General features: G+C 43.5%; 1 protein-coding gene across 1 annotated transcript in view; it reads right to left on the bottom strand.

Annotated features, from left to right (window-relative positions):
• Positions 1-18256, bottom strand: part of LOC126547145 (transmembrane channel-like protein 1) — an 82552-nt gene that overhangs the window by 20010 nt on the left and 44286 nt on the right. Inside the window, exons 13-18 of the mRNA XM_055063017.2 lie at positions 17790-17918; positions 16236-16303; positions 13643-13882; positions 12618-12743; positions 6634-6712; positions 5424-5535 (exon numbers count right to left, since the gene is read on the bottom strand). Of these exons, the coding sequence (XP_054918992.2) occupies positions 5424-5535; positions 6634-6712; positions 12618-12743; positions 13643-13882; positions 16236-16303; positions 17790-17918 (754 nt within the window). The remainder of the gene's footprint in view (positions 1-5423; positions 5536-6633; positions 6713-12617; positions 12744-13642; positions 13883-16235; positions 16304-17789; positions 17919-18256) is intronic.

Below are 18256 nucleotides of genomic sequence, written 5' to 3'. Positions count from 1 at the left end.
AAATTTATATACTGTACAGAATTGTGGATGTTCCTTTTTTGTGCGATTTTAATGTTACCTTAGAAGAAAGCTTGTTGTCGTCTCAAATGCACTGTTTGTCACCACCGGGAGGATAGGCCTCGTCAGGCATACAAAGCCTCCCTCCTGATGAGGCGATGTATGTTTGGATGCTGTATATGAAATTTAAAAAGAGAATAAATTTGAACTTGAAAAAAAAAGAAAAATAATAGATTTACAACCTACCGCGGTAGCCAGTGGCAACGCGTTTTGCTACAACGACGAAGTAGCCGGTTTTATTCCCGGCCATGGCGGCCGCATTTCACCCGGGGCCAACGCAGAAACCCTCGCGTACTGCGTGGTCAAAATGATTCGGTGCCTTCACTTTCTTAACAATCTCGCAGTTTCGGGACGTTAAACCTCACAACTCATTTAAGTACATGCGACGGTCCGTCAGTCGGTCGGTCAGTACCTCAGAGGATATATATATATATATATATATATATATATATATATAAAAGAAGAAGAAAGAAAGAAAAAAGGGGATTGTTAATAACGACCACATAAGGCCAAGACAATGAAGCCAAGGAAAGCATGTAACTGTGTTTTCAACTCAAATGTCAAAAGTAATGGAGAAAAGTGAAATAAAAGTGGACGAAAAGATACCTTGTCGCCGGTGGGATCCGAACCCACAACCTCCGCATTACGCGTGCGTTGCACTACCACTACCTTGTGGTATACCTCTGGTATACCACTACCTTGTGGAAATACCTTGTGGTATTTCCAGGTACGTCACCATCTCCCATTGTGCATCCGCATGAACTGGTGTTTACATTTCGGCATAGCTTCTGTACGGTGCAGGGCATACACAACATTGCAAGACATTAAAATTGGGTCCTCTGCTTAGAATGCTGCAGACGGGATCTTTCCCGTCGCGGGGATTCCTCAGTAGGATGTACTCGGATGTGGACCCTAGTTGTCCCGACTGCACTGAACCCTTTTGCTCAATGGCACACATGCTCTGGCGATGTCCCGCGTTGCCTAACGCTTCCTCTCCAGCGAAGCCGAATGGGAGGATGCCATCAGAAGCACGGTACTCCGAAAGCAAGCCCAGGCTATCCAGAGGGCCCAGGAAAGAGCGGAGCGTCACGGCGTTCTGTCCTTTACGTGGGTGCGGCCAGCGGCTACAATGGCCTCCCGTTAGGAGGTCCTGACAGTAGCTCCTCAGGATTAAATAAAGTTCGTTGTCTGTCTGTCTGTCTGTCTGTCTGTCTGTCTGTCTGTCTGTCTGTCTGTCTGTCTGTCTGTCTGTCTGTCTGTCTGTCTCTCTGTCTGTCTGTCTGTCTGCGCATAAACGCAAACAGTGCACGTGATTACATATTGCCTTAAAATAAAGACAATTGTACGCTACTAATCTAGCTAATAAGCTATTTCACAAACATTATGATGATGATATGTGGTGTTTTATGGCCCAAGGGCCAGTCATGGCCAAAGAGCGCCAAGCAGTGTTTTAATGCAGTCAATGACGCAATTAATGGCCAATGGCATCATGGTTGGCAGTAACAATGTAACCTGGCTGTATCGGGGCCTAAAAACAATGGTAAAATAAATATATATCTATTAAAATTGTCACAATGACTTTTAAAATGTGCTATGAATTTAAAAGATATGCACTGATGGAATGAGATAATAAAGCATATAAATGCCAATAGCACTATTGCCTCAATCAGGCCCTTAAATGCGAGGGCCTGCAGGTATACTATAACAGTATAAGTATACTAAGAATAGATTCTAACGTGTTCGCTGTATCTGCGTAATCATCTCTTTAGTAATGCAAAATAGGAAAGAAAGTGTCACGCTATTTATGATTTTACAGCGAGAACTGTATATGACTAACCTTCCGTAGTTTTTTGGGCGTTCGGTAACAGAAACGGAGTTAGCGATTTCTAACAAAGCCATACGGGTGCAGTGCGGCGGCGCAGTTGTCAAAATGCGGAACAGATTAGAACGCTCACCGTAAACAACAGCGTCACTTCAAGGTTATTGCAGTATATAAGCAGGAGAGGGTATCGGAGCTAAAAACAGCTGCGTTATCGATTGGGCTGACACGTATAGTTCGTACACCCGAGGAACAACATGCGTACGAGGAGCGCCGGAGGGAACAGCAATGAGAATGTAAACGGCGCCGGTGCGAAACGACCACCGACGAAGAGAGTTCCCGCGATGCTGAACGAAAACGACAATCGCGAGCCCGGGCACCTCCGAACGCGCAACGACCTTAGTCTCGCAACGCAAAAAATGACAACCACACTCTGTGAAGATGGAATGGCAGTGAAAGCAGTTTGCTTTTCGTTTGAGAGCTTTGACTGTCGTCAGCTTTCTTTGCCATTCCATCTTCACAGAGTGGAATGGTTGTCATGTTTTATGTAGGATATGCTTTGAATAAAGAGAGAGAGAGAGTCGAAGAGGGAGAGTTCGGGAGGTTAAACAAATACGTGCCCGGTTGGCTTCCCTACACTTGGGAAGGCGACAGGGGAAGAATAGATAAGAAGGAAAGAGAAGAAAAATAAGTCACTCGCAGACTTAGTCACAGCGGAATGTCCGCTGTCACAAGCGTTCGTACAGTCAAGTAGCCTTCAAGAAGTGCAGAAGGGCTTCTGTGACCTTTTGCAAGCAAGAATGCATAAGCCATGGTCCCAGAATCTTTTCCTTCGCGAGCCCTATATTATCTAACAGGCTGAGTTTAGCTTGTAGAGCATGTCGTTGAGCGTCAAAGGATGGGCAGTGAAACAGAAGGTGCTCTAGAGTCTCATCGCACCAGCACAAATTGCAGGCCACACTTTTGACCATACCTATTAGGGATGACTAGGCTTTTGTAAATGCGACGCCCAACCACACGCGAAACAGTAAAGTTGTTTTGCAACGGGAGAGTCCAGGTGGCAGGTGAACTTTCAAGTTAAAGTCGAGAGAGTGCAAGCGGAAATTAGTGAAACCTGCTGAATTCCATCATAGAACTGATGGTATAAGCAAGTGATTGAAGTTGACACCCAGCATCCGTTCGTGAGAGCGCGCAGCTTCGTCTGCGCAATTCGGCATGGGCTCGGCAGCCACTGAAATACAATTTCGTGTCCTTTCTCGAGGGCGGGGTGATAAGCGTGCCTTATTTCGTACCCTGCTCGTGTAAACCATCACATAGGACAAACTGCAGAGTTTTTAGGGCTGTTTTCGAATCGCAGAAAATGGCTTAACGATTTGGTGGTTGCTGGAGCACGTGTCCCCATTGGTCTAACATGACACCACTTGCACGGGCCTAACGATTGGATAGAAAAAGTGACACCTGCATGGGCTCGATGATTGACTGAAAATGACGTGACCCCGACGGACTGAAGGGGTTATAAGCCAGAGGACCATCGGAAGGAGAGAGACGTTCTTCTTGCCGCAGGCCGCAGCGTCCGATTTGCTGCCGGCCGTAACGATGACTTTTTACTTTTTACAGTTATTTTGCTTTGTTCTATTCCTGTACATAATGTAAATAAACATTCATTTCATCAGCGTCCACCTCAACGTCGGCCAACTCCCGCACTCAACGGCAAGATCCAAGTAATACTTACTGGGAATGCCCCTAAGCACTGTCTTCTCAATATTTCTTTAACTCAAAGATCCCACCCTCGCTTCCCTAAACCCGCCAGAGCTTGACCACTCCACCGCAAGAGCCCTACAAAAACCGTGGCCGACAAAAAACACGTCAATGGGTGGAGGCAAATAGACTCCGCACCAAGACCGATGGCCAAGCTGGTCTCCGACAGCAACGGCTTGGACTAAGAGTCGTGAAGAAATTAAGTTTCTCCCCTCTATTTTCATCGTACGTAATTTCATATCAATCCATTGCACCTCTCAGTTCTATTGGCAAACTAATTGCGAAAATGGTTCTGCTGCGTTTTTACTGGAATACGGTAAACAGGAATGTCTACCCTCCTCAGATGACAGGGTTCAGTCCAAGCCGCAGTAGCGCTGTTAACGTAATGCCTTTGCTAACTATTTAAAGGGTAACAGAGCCGTACACCACATCACAATTGCTGTATTCTTGGATATTAAAGGACTGTTTGATAATGTGGCCCATGGTGCAGTTAGGATGGCATGAAAGTACGTCGGCATTTGTGGCCGCATGTGCACCTGGATTTGTGATTATCTAACTGACAGATTGATTTGCATGTAAACTAAAGACGGCCCTATATACCACACTGCACAAATGGTCACGTGGAGTACCGCAAGGCGGAGTTCCCCACACTATTCAATATTTGTCGCATTGGGCTAGAGAACTGTGTGCCACACAATGTGCACCTTCCTCCTTATGCAGATGATAGCTGCATATGGAGTTCGAGCCGCAGCATGCGTGTTCTACGCGCAAGTTTTTAGAAAGCCATTAGCGGTATCAAAAAGCTCGTGCACAGTTGAGGCAGCAGCTTTTTGATACAGCAGCAGTATACACGTATTCGCACAAACGACCTAATGTGCGATGTTGGCCCGCTGTGTGACATTCACAGGAGTTATCGTGCATGTCTGCACCGTATTCGTCTGAACGTGGCCTTATGCAGAATATTTATGAAAAATTAGGCTGGTTGGATCACCATTGTGACTTGCGTTAAATATATGAGAGGGCATAGACCACTTAATCTGTAATTGGAACCTCTTTGCACTCCAAAGGACAGTCTTAAAGACGACGTTAAATGGACCATAAGGTTTACACCTTCAGCTCATGTATTTGGACCATGGAGAGAGAGAGAGAATAATCTTTTTACAAAAGAGCACGCGAGCGAAGCGAGCGTACGCACTAGATAGCTCCTGCGCTTTGCAATGGGTAGATAATGCCACCTGTGCTTCCCGCGCTACGTAGGTACTTATCAAGTATTGATTGAAGCGCCTCTCTCTCGCTCTCTTTCTATCTATCTATCTCTCTCTCTCTCTATCAACGTTTCATCATCTCAGATATGCAAGTACATTCCCTGTTAAGTTTTCTTCGACGCAGCATTTATGTAAAACTTCTTTTTAGATGAGAATTAAAAAAGATACGTCACCTCGCTCTATCCCCTGAAAAGAACAGAACAAAAAGAAGTGGATAATAATTTAGTAGCGTCAAATTGTAATATTTAAAAGTTCATATTGAGCTAATATCGGGGGGTCCCTCTCCATGTCCCATAGTACGTGTGGCTGTTTCGATTTGATAACGGTCCAAATATCGGCAACATTCATTTTGCTGCTATCGTCTTACCATCACTTTCAGCGAGCAAAAACGCACCCAGAATTTTATCCAATACGGGGGTGTCATCGTGGTGACTATAAAACAACTGCAATGCTCAACAATAAGCAATAGAAAAAGCAATAGGAAATGGCTTTTAGGGTCTGCGGTAAGTTCATGCTTATTCGACCTTCTGATTCCGGCAGGACCGTCTCTGTGACCGTGACTGTTGTGGTCGGAGCCGGTGCTGCTGCAGTTTCCTCTTTTTCTTTCTTCTCCGGTTTTGTTTCCGTGTCCTTCTCCTGCGCACAAATTCATAACCATGTGCAGTGAAGCACGCTTAACGTGACTCTACACGAATATGCCAGGACAACTTTGAACTACTACTTGACTATTGGGCTTCAAAATCATGCGTTCTACATCTTTTTAACTTTCTGGTGTGCTCTTTTTTTTCATATTATTTCTTCTTGTCTTCCACGTTTAATCCCAGTGGTCTAGAGTAGCATGGCCACCTCATGCGTAAACCCGCTCATATCTCACGGATAAAATTTATTTCCTCTCTGTCTCTCTCTGTATTTTCCTTAGTGCGTCTTATTTAAGCTGAAATGATCTTCAATAGCTGAAAGCAGCTGAAATTATCTAACGAGTGTGCTGTGCGGCAATATCAAAGAGCACCTTCATTTTGCCACTCCTACTGAACTTCGGTTTACTTTGCTTATATTACTGACATAAAAACAATGGATGCTGACGCGTGAATGCGGCGGCAAGTATTCATTGTCTCATGAGCAAGATGTGCAATACACTCATACATGCATAAACTCCTATAGTCTAGTCATATACACGAGTATATTTTGTATAAAAAGAACGACTGGCCTGAACAGCATGCAGAAACAACGACAATAAAATGGAACAGTGAAATCTACAGAAGGAAGTTTCAAAATAAGACTCAAACTAACACTGCGAGCAATTTCATTGATATGATGTGCGAAATTACCACATGACATACAGAACCTACAAAACAACCTTACTAGTGGTAAGCACTGATATGCACAAAATAACTGTGTATCTATACTTTTGTTTAACATGGGCATAAACTCGCTGCTCGTATGTACTTTAAAAAAAATAAACGGGCTTGTTGGCGCACTCAAACTGCTACTGCTTGAGCGACCGTGAAAAGGACTCACCCCCCCCCTCCCCCCTCCAATACCGCACATATCTTCGCTATTTTAGGAAGTCAATATCGAGCCAGGATTTATAACAATAAGCGTGCTTCCCGCAGCGACCTGACAATCGTCGCGGCATGTTTCGAAGAAGCACTGAATTTGCAACTAGGAGCTAAAAAAGAACGCAAGGTCAGTGCAGGCGACCTACAGGTCGCCTTTCTTCTTTAATTTACGTACCCGCCTTAATTGCAGTTTCAGGTCATTGTTCGATTCTCTGAGTGATCCAGTGAGGGCCACTAAGTAGTATATGATGAGTCTGTAAACAAAAACTATTTATTGCAGCCATAATTGTAAAATATACATTGCACTGATAAGGAAAACTCGGTATAAAATCTAAATGACTACGACATGAACTGTAAAGTGACAGCCATGAAAGTGACACATTGGCAGTTGCATAACGCGTTCCCGTTATTACCTTCCTATAAAGGAGGTACACTAAAATAAAAAGCAGAACGTATAATTTTTCTGAACATATACATGCGTGAAACAATTGCAGTTGAACCCCGATTTTACAAAGCCCATTGGGAATGGTCAAAGAAAACGGGTTGGGGCCAGTTGGTAAGCCATGATGCGAGGCGGTGTAACGCGGAAATAAGGGGGACGAAGGGCAAGCGCTGACTTCCAATTAAATTTTATTCTAAGAACACGTGTACACATAAAGAAAATCGCTCCATCTGCCCAGGCACCCTAAAATACTTCCGTGCCAAAATTAAATGACAATATTTGCAAACACGAGCAACCGAAGAACCTCAAAACATTTTGTCTAGGAGTTAAAAACCAAAAAAGCAGCGTGCTCACCCAACGTCGTCACTGCTCGTCAAAATCAACGTCACGTGGTGCAATATCCTATATATATTATAACTCGTACTGCGAAAATTCACTAGACGGAACACTGACACACTTTGGTGCCAAGCGGGTGCTTTCCGTTGCCTCGATAATTTCTCGAGCAGTCTACTCGGAATTTCTACTAACAACCCTGCATTCATTGAAGATAGGCTCGCATGCGTAGCTCTTGCAATGGGACCTAAGATACCCCACATTGCTGTTGTGAACGTTGTTTTGTGCACAGGCAGTCTGACGTTTAGGCACCGCCCTGTCTTACGAATATAATTTCTGCCGCATGACAGAGACAACGCACACAGTACGTTTTTTGCGCAAGAAAAAAAAAAAACCCTGTCTGAGGTTTGTTTCGCAGAATGACCTTCTTGCAGCCTCGGCAGCTTGTTTTGCGCCAACTGGCTAGCTTATTTGGTGGCGAAAAACCAACACCGACGCTAGTACTGTTGCCTGTCTTTAGCCTGCGCGAGATGTCCAGAATGCATAAGGTATAATGACGTGTGTTCTATAATTACTTTGTTTAGCGCAAAACAACGGACACAAGAAAGCCGACAGGACAAGGCGCTACTCTCAACTTGCATCATTTTAATGCGTCACTCCTTTATAGACAGCGAGGTTTTCTTCACTGCAAAAACGCACAAAACGGCGGTGCCTTTCCGTACAATAGTCAGTGAAAACAACCGTCGGCAGGTTTTGGTTAGCCACATTTTGCAAAAACAGTTGAAGCATTTAACTATTGATGATCCTTATGGCACAAAGAATTCTTTCGATGTTGTTTCCTTTCCGGAAGACAACCATTCAGTAGCCGAGATTTTTTCTGTTGACGTCGAAGATCTTTATTACTGAATACCGCAAGATGAGCTATTTCGTAGTGTGATGACATACATCGAAGAAAGTTGCGAGGTAGATTTTCGCAATGCAACCGGGTTGGTCCTCGGAAAATGTCATGTCCCTTCTCGAATTTTATCTAAGTGCAACTTTTATCTGGTTCGAAAATAAGCTATTTATTCAGAAAATTTGGTGTGTATTGATTCATGTGTGGAGCCTGCTCTTTGTAATATTTTCTTTATCGTTTGTCGACCGCGCTCTTAAGAGTGCTTTAAACAATGACTCGGTTTAAATTTTTAGGTATGTTGACGATTTTCTTGTTGTGATAAAATAGACTAACAACGAATGCTCCGTTACGGCAGCTGACATTTTAACTCTGTTCAATGACAATGCCAAAGGTTTAACTTTCACACATGAGCTATCTAGGGACGGTAAACTCCAGTTTTTAGATTTGCAGCTATCCATACAAACAGGTCACGCCTGTTGGATGTACTCGCCACGTGCACGTAAGGAACTTTTACCTTATGCGTCTGCGCACTCAAAGATTGTGAAACGCGCCATTGCTTTGATGTGTCTAGAATCTTCGTTAACGAAATCCTGTCATCACACTGCGAACCAGAGTTTCATTGCACAGTTAAATAGACTACAGGCTGCGGGTTATACAAGTGTGGTGGTGACGTCAGTCTCTGAGGTATTGCTTCAGAAACTGAAAGGGAAGCGGTACAAAAGTAACTGTATTACACAAAAGAATGGTCGTGAACTTGTACCGTATTTCCATAGAGTGGCTCACTATCTAAAGAATGTCGCCACTAGATACCAAATTCCGGTAGTGTTTTCTGCTCCTCAGAAACTGTTAATTCTTCTGCGGAAACCCGCAAGGTGGAGAGAAGTAATGAATAAAGGGAAAATCATTTTCCCTTTATTCATTACTTCTCTCCACCTTGCGGGTTTCCGCAGAACTACTACGTCAAACTCTTGCCTTTGCTTCGTGTTGTCGACAAATTCCACTTCGTCCTGCCATCTGCTAGTCGCCTGGTTAGCTCAGATGGTAGAGTGGGTGCCGCGGAAAGACGGTGGTCCCGGGTTCGGGTCCCGGAGCAGCACGAATTTTTCTTCAACTATGAGGCTTTTCTTTCGAGGAACCCGTATGGGTTTCCTTTGTAGCAATTGCTACGAACGGGTGGATGTCTGATTTTTCCTTTATTCAGAAACTGTTAATGTTGTGCAGCCGTATTTCTAAAATAAGTAAAAACCAGATTGTGAAAAGAACCACGCGAAGTTTGTAGATTGCAGCGTCGGTGCGGTATATAAGATTCCGTTGTCATGTGGCAAAGTGTATGTAGGGCAGTCAGGCCGCTGTGTTAATGAGCGCCTTAGAGAACATGAGCGATCCATAACAACAGGCACAAGTTCCCATTTGGCTCAACATTGTAAAATATGCAAGTGCAAAGCCATGTTTCGTGATACTACTATTTTGAAAAAGAGCCGTGATACCACCGCCCGAGAGTTCTCGGAAGCTTTCTTCATACAGTCACTGGGGTCACAGTGCATTAGTGCGCCTTCTTTAACCTTTGTACAGTGCTGAATATGTTTCTTTTGGATTCTGTCGCATGAGTGCGCTCTTGTGATCGGATGTTGGGGGTTTCTGCTCATGGTGCTCACTGCGCATGTTCTTCTAGATTCTGCTGTCTTTAAAGGAGTGACGCAATAAAATTGTCAGTTGAGTCCTTGTCCTGTCGTCTTTCTTGCGTCCGTTGTTTTGCGCTAAACAGAGTAATTATGGATTCGCACCAACTATCCCGCCAACGCATTGTGCTGACGTATGTTCTCTTTCCGCCAGCAACCGGTGCAGCATCGCTAGCGTTGAGGCGTTGTCGCTTGTGCGATACTGACATCTTCTCAGTACCGAAATCACGACGAACTGGGAAAATACTGCGCCCAACAACCGGCATGCCTGAAACTGGCTCTTGTGATAACAAGACTGTGAGAAGCACTGACGACGTTGGGTGAGCGCGCGGCTTTTGGTTTTTACCTCCTGTAAATAACATGTTTTGAACTTCTTTGCTTCTTCTTGTCTGCCCATTTTGTCATTTCGTTTTGCCACGAAAGTACTTTAGGGTGCCTGTGCCAGTGGAGGGGTTTCCTTTATATGTGCTCAAGACTTCGTGAGAAAAAATTAGTTGGAAGTCAGCACATCTTCTTCGTCCCCCTTATTCTCGCGCTACAACACCTCGCGTTACAGAATCGTCAAACTTCCTTACTGTCGGGAATTTTGCAAAATAAAGAAAATGCAAGAACAGCTCCGTTAAATTATTTCTAGCGAGAAAGTTTCCTATTTTACCTTGTCCATGCTTAGTCTGTAATGGTGTTATGCAGCTCTCGTAGCTCTAGGAATCGATGAGAGCCTGTTCTCCTAGCTCCCTCCTGAGACTCAGCAAATCGCCTTAGGAGGTCGGCGGCGTATATAACCTTTCCACTTGTAGGCACAAGGTCTAGGTTAACATCCATGTCGTTATCTTCAGACACTTAACTGTTCTGCGTCGGCAACAAGCTTCAAAAGAAGCGTTGTGTCCTGCGGTCGCCTGAAGCGCATTATAACTAACACAATATAGCGCAATCAACGCCCCACCTTCTTGAACACGTATGCAATTTCATGCAGGTGGATTCACATGGCACGTGTATACAATATATCTTCACAATTCAGCTAAGTGAGCAAAAATGGAATTGCTTTAATTGAGGCAGTGTTTTAATTTTATTTTTGCAATGTGCGCGCAGCTCTCGCTCTAACACTTCGAGCTCTTTTTATGCCTTGCTTTTTCGGGGCGGCTTCGTAAAATCAGGAGTGATGGGCAACTTTTCTAGGTAAGATCTAATTGGTAAATGCATAAATCCAATGGCGAGCATTGGGGGAATTTGTATTTGTTTGTAAAATTAATAAATTTCTAAAATCTGATTTCGTAAGTTTGTAGTACAACTGTATATTAAAACCCTCCCGGAAGTCTTCTGCGACTTTGCAGAATCACAAACCCATATCAGAAAAGTAGACTTCATCAAAAGAAAGAGACGCACCATAGCTGAGGTGCCAACGGTCACCGCTTACAATTACGCGCTCAAATTAACACTTCTCAATATAGAAAAATGCACTGTAGCAGAAATAACAACCGGGCTAATTGGTTTGCTTGCATCTTAAAGACTGACTTTCGTGCGCTAAAAGAGTTTTCAAGAAGCAGAAGAACACTTTAAACAGTTGAATCTAAATGTACAGGGTCCCCAACATATGTGTCTTGACATTCAAGCAAGAGTGTTCAGCCGTTTTTGCTTACAGCTGCAATTATGACATTTGTTTTACTGGGCAAAGGAGCCTTTCTAAATCATTAACGACATTTTATAGATGTGCTGCGGTCTCCCCAATGCATCTACAACGTTAAAATTCATCGAGCATGTTTCGTCAAATGAACATTGCACTTCCATAAACTTTGATTTTGACATTCCTAGTGGTTCGCAAATGGCGAACGTTTTAGTCCCTTGACAAGCAACGCGATTATTTAGTTTGTGCCTTAGGGCATACTGGCACCAATAAGGAAAAAGGGGGAAATGCAGCGACGACTGCGATACTCCCTAATGCGAAATTTGAGCGCAGCTCTATGTGCGTTTTCATTTCGCGATAAATTGGCTGGCGCAGACAATATGTCTCGTGCGGCGCGCTGCTAACGGAGCGCAGTGTGGCGCCACCGCCTCGCCAATCTGGAGATCGCGAGAGGCAGCTCGTGGGTGACGCGTGGGTGCGGTTCCGAGCAGCCGCCGCAGACAGACCTCGCAGACGACGCGCGCTACTCTGGCGCCATCTCGTAGCCATCGTCGCAGCACTACGCTTTTCTTCTCACGCTTTCGCCATACTCTCCTCCTCTACTTTCCGCCTCATGGTTCCGCTGCACCCTTCTTTTTCTGCTTTCATCCCCGTTGCGCTCCGGGTTCGCTGTTTCATCCCTCGCTGTGCTCGTTGGCTAGGTTACGCCGACGCTGACGCTCGCCGCAGGAATGGGCGCCTAAGAGCTGCGCTCTAAGAACAAGCAACGCGAAGAACCCAGAGTGGCACAAATTTTAGCATTTTCTACGGCCCCCTCAAAACATTTACGCTTTATAATGTCCTCTAGGTTTTCCTCTCGAAAAGCACTTTTTTTTTCTTTTCGAGTTTCCTCCGCAACAGCTAGTCGTAGTAAGCTCTGAGAAACTCGTACTATATCGGAGAGCCACGCCACACTGCGAATATAGTGGTTTACTGCGGCAAATGATCTCAAGTGCGACATAATAACAAGAAAGGCTCTGCCCGTGCGAAAGCTGCAGGAAGTCATATGGGCATTTTACCTTGCCAAGTGCGCTTGCAGCATGCATAACAGACAAAACTATACATAGGTAGCAATAGCAATCACAATGCAATGTACATCCAAACACAACCTTACGTCGAGTGAATGCGTTCAACACGGCGGCACCCTTACATCAACAAAAGGATCAGAGGTATCACCACACCAGGCGACGTCAAATACTCGATAATCTTGTTCATCCAAGTCGGTAACGTGTTGTCTAAATAACCGGTGAACACCCTGTAAGCCCGGAAGTAACCACTAGAAGGAAAAAAGAAAACGGTACAACTTCACGTTAGGTTCGAGAAACTTAGTTCCCTTCATCTTACTAACTTCGCGGTGTTGTATCGGCAAATGAAAATGGTGTAAGCGCTCGAAGCGCAAGTTGCAGAGCTGAATCTCGGCTAGCTGTCCTTGATAATTGCATATTCGACAAGTCTCCGCAGCTCAGAAATCAGCAGATTATTGAATAAAAATAGTGTTTACCAATAAAAAATGAAAATTGAACCACTTCAGCGCTCTGTGCACGTTTCACAAATAACTTGACTAAAATTCTGGGCGACAGCGTAGTCAAAGTCAACGTCAATCAGCTGCTGCCATCGAGTAGAGCGTGAATGGTTGACTGTCATGACACAGATCTCCGGAAGAGGCCCTCGCCCTTCAGCGGAACATATTAATCGAACCATGGTCATTATTAATTAAATTTGATGATCACTTTGAAGTAAATTTCGAAGTTTCAAGCAAAATATAAGACACTTGCTTCCGATACCTTTCCACAAGCTCTATAATCACTGCTGATAATAGGCCATCGATCCCGGTATTATGATTGATCCCAGTCAAATCTACTTTATCTATATATAGGTGTACAGGCGACCGCAATAATTATCGTAGCACGAAATTCGTAACGTCAAATTTGTTTTCTACTCTACCACTCATGCTGGAATTCAGGTGAGCAATCAGTCGGTCCTGCGTACAGGGAAGTACTCACTGCACCTTGCAATTGGACGGTATTTAAAGTGACTGCGCCAAATATGTTTTTCTTTTCTTTTTCCAGAGCTCCCACCGAAATTTTTTTCGGTCGTAGGTAGACTGACTTATGAGTAGCAGTGCTACTCTATAACTTGCTTACACATAAATTAAATGCTTCGCATGTATCTCACCTGAAAGGCCCGCAGTGCCAAGATGGTTCCAGCCATACCATTGCGTAGCCAACCGGCAGAGTACAGACGAACAGCATGATGAGTAAAAGCATGAAGTAGAAATTGTTCGAGCCAGATGCCTTGAACACAGTCTCGTGGGGAATGTTGCATGTCAAAACAGCCCAGGAGCGCAGGTACATCATAATGCACAGCTTGACTGTGTTGACGGCCGGGAGCCCCGGGGAAAAAAACATCCCCATCCTGCGCAAAGCAACACCGTGTTCGGGACCAGCGCATGCAAAAGAGCGTTAAGAGAGCACACACATTTGTCAGTTGTGTTCTTGCCCTTCAGCATTGCTTACGACACTAGTAATCAGGAAGATAAACAGATAAAGTGACAGAACGCAAGAGTTATTCACAGAAAGCATTTTTGTTTATCCCCTTGAAAACGACTTGGCCGTGAAACGAAAGGGGAGACATGTTCATCATTCATTTAAGCCTCATTGACAAATGTTAGCCTATAGAAATGGACGTTTTTAACACTATCACGTAGTTAGTACTTTAAAAAGAGAGCTACGTGGTTCTCTGCTTTGAGAAGCTTCTTTTTCAGACGAGCAAGAAATTACGATTTGCGCCAATTTAATGCAAACCACAAGTGGTCGCGAACAATGCGCGCCCGTTTTTAAAGTATCACTCGTCAATCAGTACGCTCAGGGAGAAACATCGTATCCTGTGTCCGTCACGCTGTGTCTATATGTGAATGTATTTCGTGTTTTTCCTTTGCGCCTTTACAACAAAACTCTAGAGAAATGGATATTTCCATCTGTGCAACGTTACGCCTTCCTTTGAATAAGAAATACCAGCTGCTCTCGTACACTAGTTGTATGGCTAGCGGATTTCGCTGCTGTCACAACGTGTCAGCTTATTAGTACTGGAATTAGATTTTACCAAATCAACATAGATATTGCGGAGATATCCGTTTCCTAATTTTAATAGTTAAGAAGAATCTTTTCCTCTGGGCCAACTCATACTTCCCATTCATGGGCATATGTGAAATGCAGAAATGCTCCCAGTAGACGACCGCTAAACCCAGTTGAACAAAATTTGGTGCAATTAAGGGCGAAAGCTGGCATTCAACTGACTTGTGCACGCACTCTTTATTCAGACTTTTACTTATATTCCCCAAAACCATCAAAATAAATAATAGTGATGCATAAGTGTTTATGCCTTCGTATCTCTGAACCAAAAACAAATGCTGCCATTCTGTAAACTGTGGTATTACAAAGCGGAGGAAAGTTTCCACCTCAATTGAAATTATTACATGGTTCACACGAGTTATGCAAAAGTGTCTGAAGTCAGCACGACAGAGTGACCGTCTGTGAGGCAGTGATGGATATTGCACTTCGTTTCGTCTGCTTCCAGCGCACCTGAACTTCGTCCTATCTCTTCCACTTAACCCTCTTTCCCATTTTGCCTCCCCCAGCGTAGTGTAGACAAATAGGCTCAGCCTTGGTTAACGTCCATGGCTTTCCTTTATCGCTATCTCCCCAGTTAAGTCCGCATGTTTCTTGACATCGCCAAGGCACTATTGTTACATACGTATGTACCTCCAACCTGAATAGTTCTCGAAGCCATAGAAATCGACAAAAAGCGAAATTCCTTCACAGCCAAGGCATCCTTCAATGAATATGAACATGCATTAGATACTCCGCTGGACGATCACCACGTTGTTCGCCTTAACTTCAGCCTGTGTGGCGAAGTCACGAGATCTAACTATATCGTGAATTCTGTGTTTTGAAGCCTTGCGGTAGCCTGTAAATATTCCAGCAGTTCACCAGAGCTAAATATTGATGCAATAACCTAAGCTTTTCTTAAATGTGTTCCTCTAATCAAGACAACGCAACACAAAAACACCAAGTGACCTCACTACCAGGTGGCAATCTGCAGATCTCAGTAATCCCTCACACAGGAAATCCAAATTCACTACTACTGAACTGCTGTCGCAGTCATTGTTGATCGTCGTCCAGACATTTTTAGAGTTCATATTGATCCGCGTTCAATCATGATACGTAGCATGCAAAAATAAACAGAGCATTGTCTTGTCTTCGAGTAAACAGACATTAAGAATTGCTGAAAAATATTTTCAGGTTAGGGGCTGTTTCTCCGTGTTATCTGCGATAATCTGCTAACACCTTTGGTAGTAAATTTTATTGATCCACTCTAGTTCACGCGCTAGAACGTTTAGCGAAAACAAGTGCTGCAAATTGTGACTGCGAAAACCTAATTAGCAGAGCCAGCGAGCCAATCAAGAAGAGCTTTTCTGAACGGGAAGCTTGGTCAATTGAAACCCTGTTTTCATATTTCAGGCAGGTAAGGGTTTTGTTTGTTTCATCATTGTTTATTTATATACGGGATAATCAACTCACATTCTCCTGAGAGCTGGCTCTAGTTATAACTTATAAGACTTGGTATACCAATCCTACATTGTTTTAACAAAAGGCATGAAACAGCTGCAACCACTCAGCTCACCCTTTTTATCAGCTACAAATACAAACAAAGCTTAGCCACTATGTTAATTAATGACCACAAAATAATCGCCCCTAATTTCTCTTACCACACCATGCCTTGATTATTGACTAAGTGTAGTATGTTTTCGGCAATCTTGAAGTCTCCATATCCAGGCTGTAAAGATAAAACGGTGATAGGCAATTAGCATTTTTGCCACACTTTCCATGACATTCATGGAATGCATTAGTTCGCGGTGATATAACCTACACTTACACCTACAATATACACTTACAGTAGCATATTAATTTACAATTAACACCTGTACACATAGTGTTCTACCCATGTAACTATTTTGACCTGTAGAAGTAATTAAATGTGAAGTTCCAAAGACGCCAGCTCAGCGAAGATGTTGTGCAAGAAAAACTACATGCGTCATTTCTGTGTAGATTCTGCAACGGAAGATTAATCATTGTTGCCGTTCAAAACAAAAGTCACCGCCCTCCAGAAGTTTTCTTGCCCTTGTATTCCGAGTTGTGAATTAGGCCAATTTGTTATAAAACGCATTAAACCAATGTGATGTTCACTTTCTTTGTGAGAAATCGACAGTAATCTGGAGTACTAACGCATGCACTGTCTTGTGTACAAGTAGGCAATAAAGATGAACAAGAAGCGACCATGGCGCAGTGTTTAAAATTCAGGGCTTGAAAATGCAAGATTAATTCCAGGTATATCTGCCCGGATATCTTTCTTTACGTTACATTTTCGTGCTTGTATCAAAGTTACGGAATGGATTCCAAGGGAAGGAAAGCGTAGTAGAGGGCGGCAGAAAGTTAGGTGGGCGGATGAGATTAGGAAGTTTGCAGGGACAACATGGCCACAATTAGTACATGACCGGGGTAGTTGGAGAAGTATGGGAGAGGCCTTTGCCCTGCAGTGGGCATAACCAGGATGATGATGATGATGATGATGATGATGATGATGATGATGATGATGATGATGATGATGATGATGATGATCAAAGTACAATACCCATTCACTAGCTCATAGCTGATATTGGCAGCCAAACGTTTCTCTAACGCTTGTCACTGTTTCAACGAGTGAAAAACGGCCTTTTACTTTCTGTCTCTGTTATGTGCATCACAAATCACTTTTTTCGCTAAAATTATTTCGCACTTTCCGCCTAGTACATGCCATCACTGACATAGACAGCTAGTGTGTTGTAAAACTTGCAATCGCAGGAAGCTGCGCTTCCAAGGTAAGGTATTCCTACGCTTCTCTGCTATTCGAGAGCACCTAGCTAGCGAAGAAGTTTCGCACGGACTACAAACGCCCTTTAATGTTGCTGGAAACTGGAATTTCCAGCCTAAACATTTATTCAGATAATATTCTCTACCTCCTCAGAAAGTATTCGGATAATCTAGTATTACCTGTTAACTCCTAGTAGCGAATAGAATAGCTTGATTTTCGTTGCTTTTTAAATTTAAATATTCACACACTTTTAACAATAGGAACTCTTACAGATAATACAGATCTCCTTGTCATGTTTTAAAGCTTGAAAGCGTGCGAGCGCGCATATTGTGGGACCATGAAAGGCTGACGTATCGTGGAGAGTCGATTATTGCTTACTGCGATGTCTATTAAATCCAGTGCAAGCACTTACAAACCCTTGTTCGAGGTCCCAGCACCAGCAGTCATTGGCATAACGTACAATGAGAGCCCTTATGAAATCGGTAATAAGGGTTGATGCTATAGTCATTACAAGATCCATCACAGTGATCTTGACAATCTCCTGAAACGCAAGCAGAAAAAGTATGTTTCAGAGGGGTTTCTTAATTATAAAAATTATGCAGCATTCTTATGCCAGCCTTGTGCTACAAAGAATAAGTCCGTCCAATATACCTACCTGACTTTCATTCATGATCAACGACATCACAGATTTTATGCCAGCAGACAATGGTGCATGAAGGCTAAAAGCCTATTTACGCAAGTTTCTTTCAACAGTGAAGTCAAGGTGAGCTTACAGAAGGCAACTGGGTTTAGCCCAGAAAACCTCTTATGAGTCAATTACCTTACTTAATTAAAAACATTATCTGCTACTTATCAGCTTGCAAAGTTCAAATATGTCAA

The sequence above is a fragment of the Dermacentor andersoni genome, chromosome 1 (genome assembly GCF_023375885.2).
Source record: "Dermacentor andersoni chromosome 1, qqDerAnde1_hic_scaffold, whole genome shotgun sequence".
NCBI classification, from domain to species: Eukaryota; Metazoa; Arthropoda; class Arachnida; order Ixodida; family Ixodidae; genus Dermacentor; species Dermacentor andersoni.
This window is presented reverse-complemented; position numbering and strand designations above follow the sequence as displayed.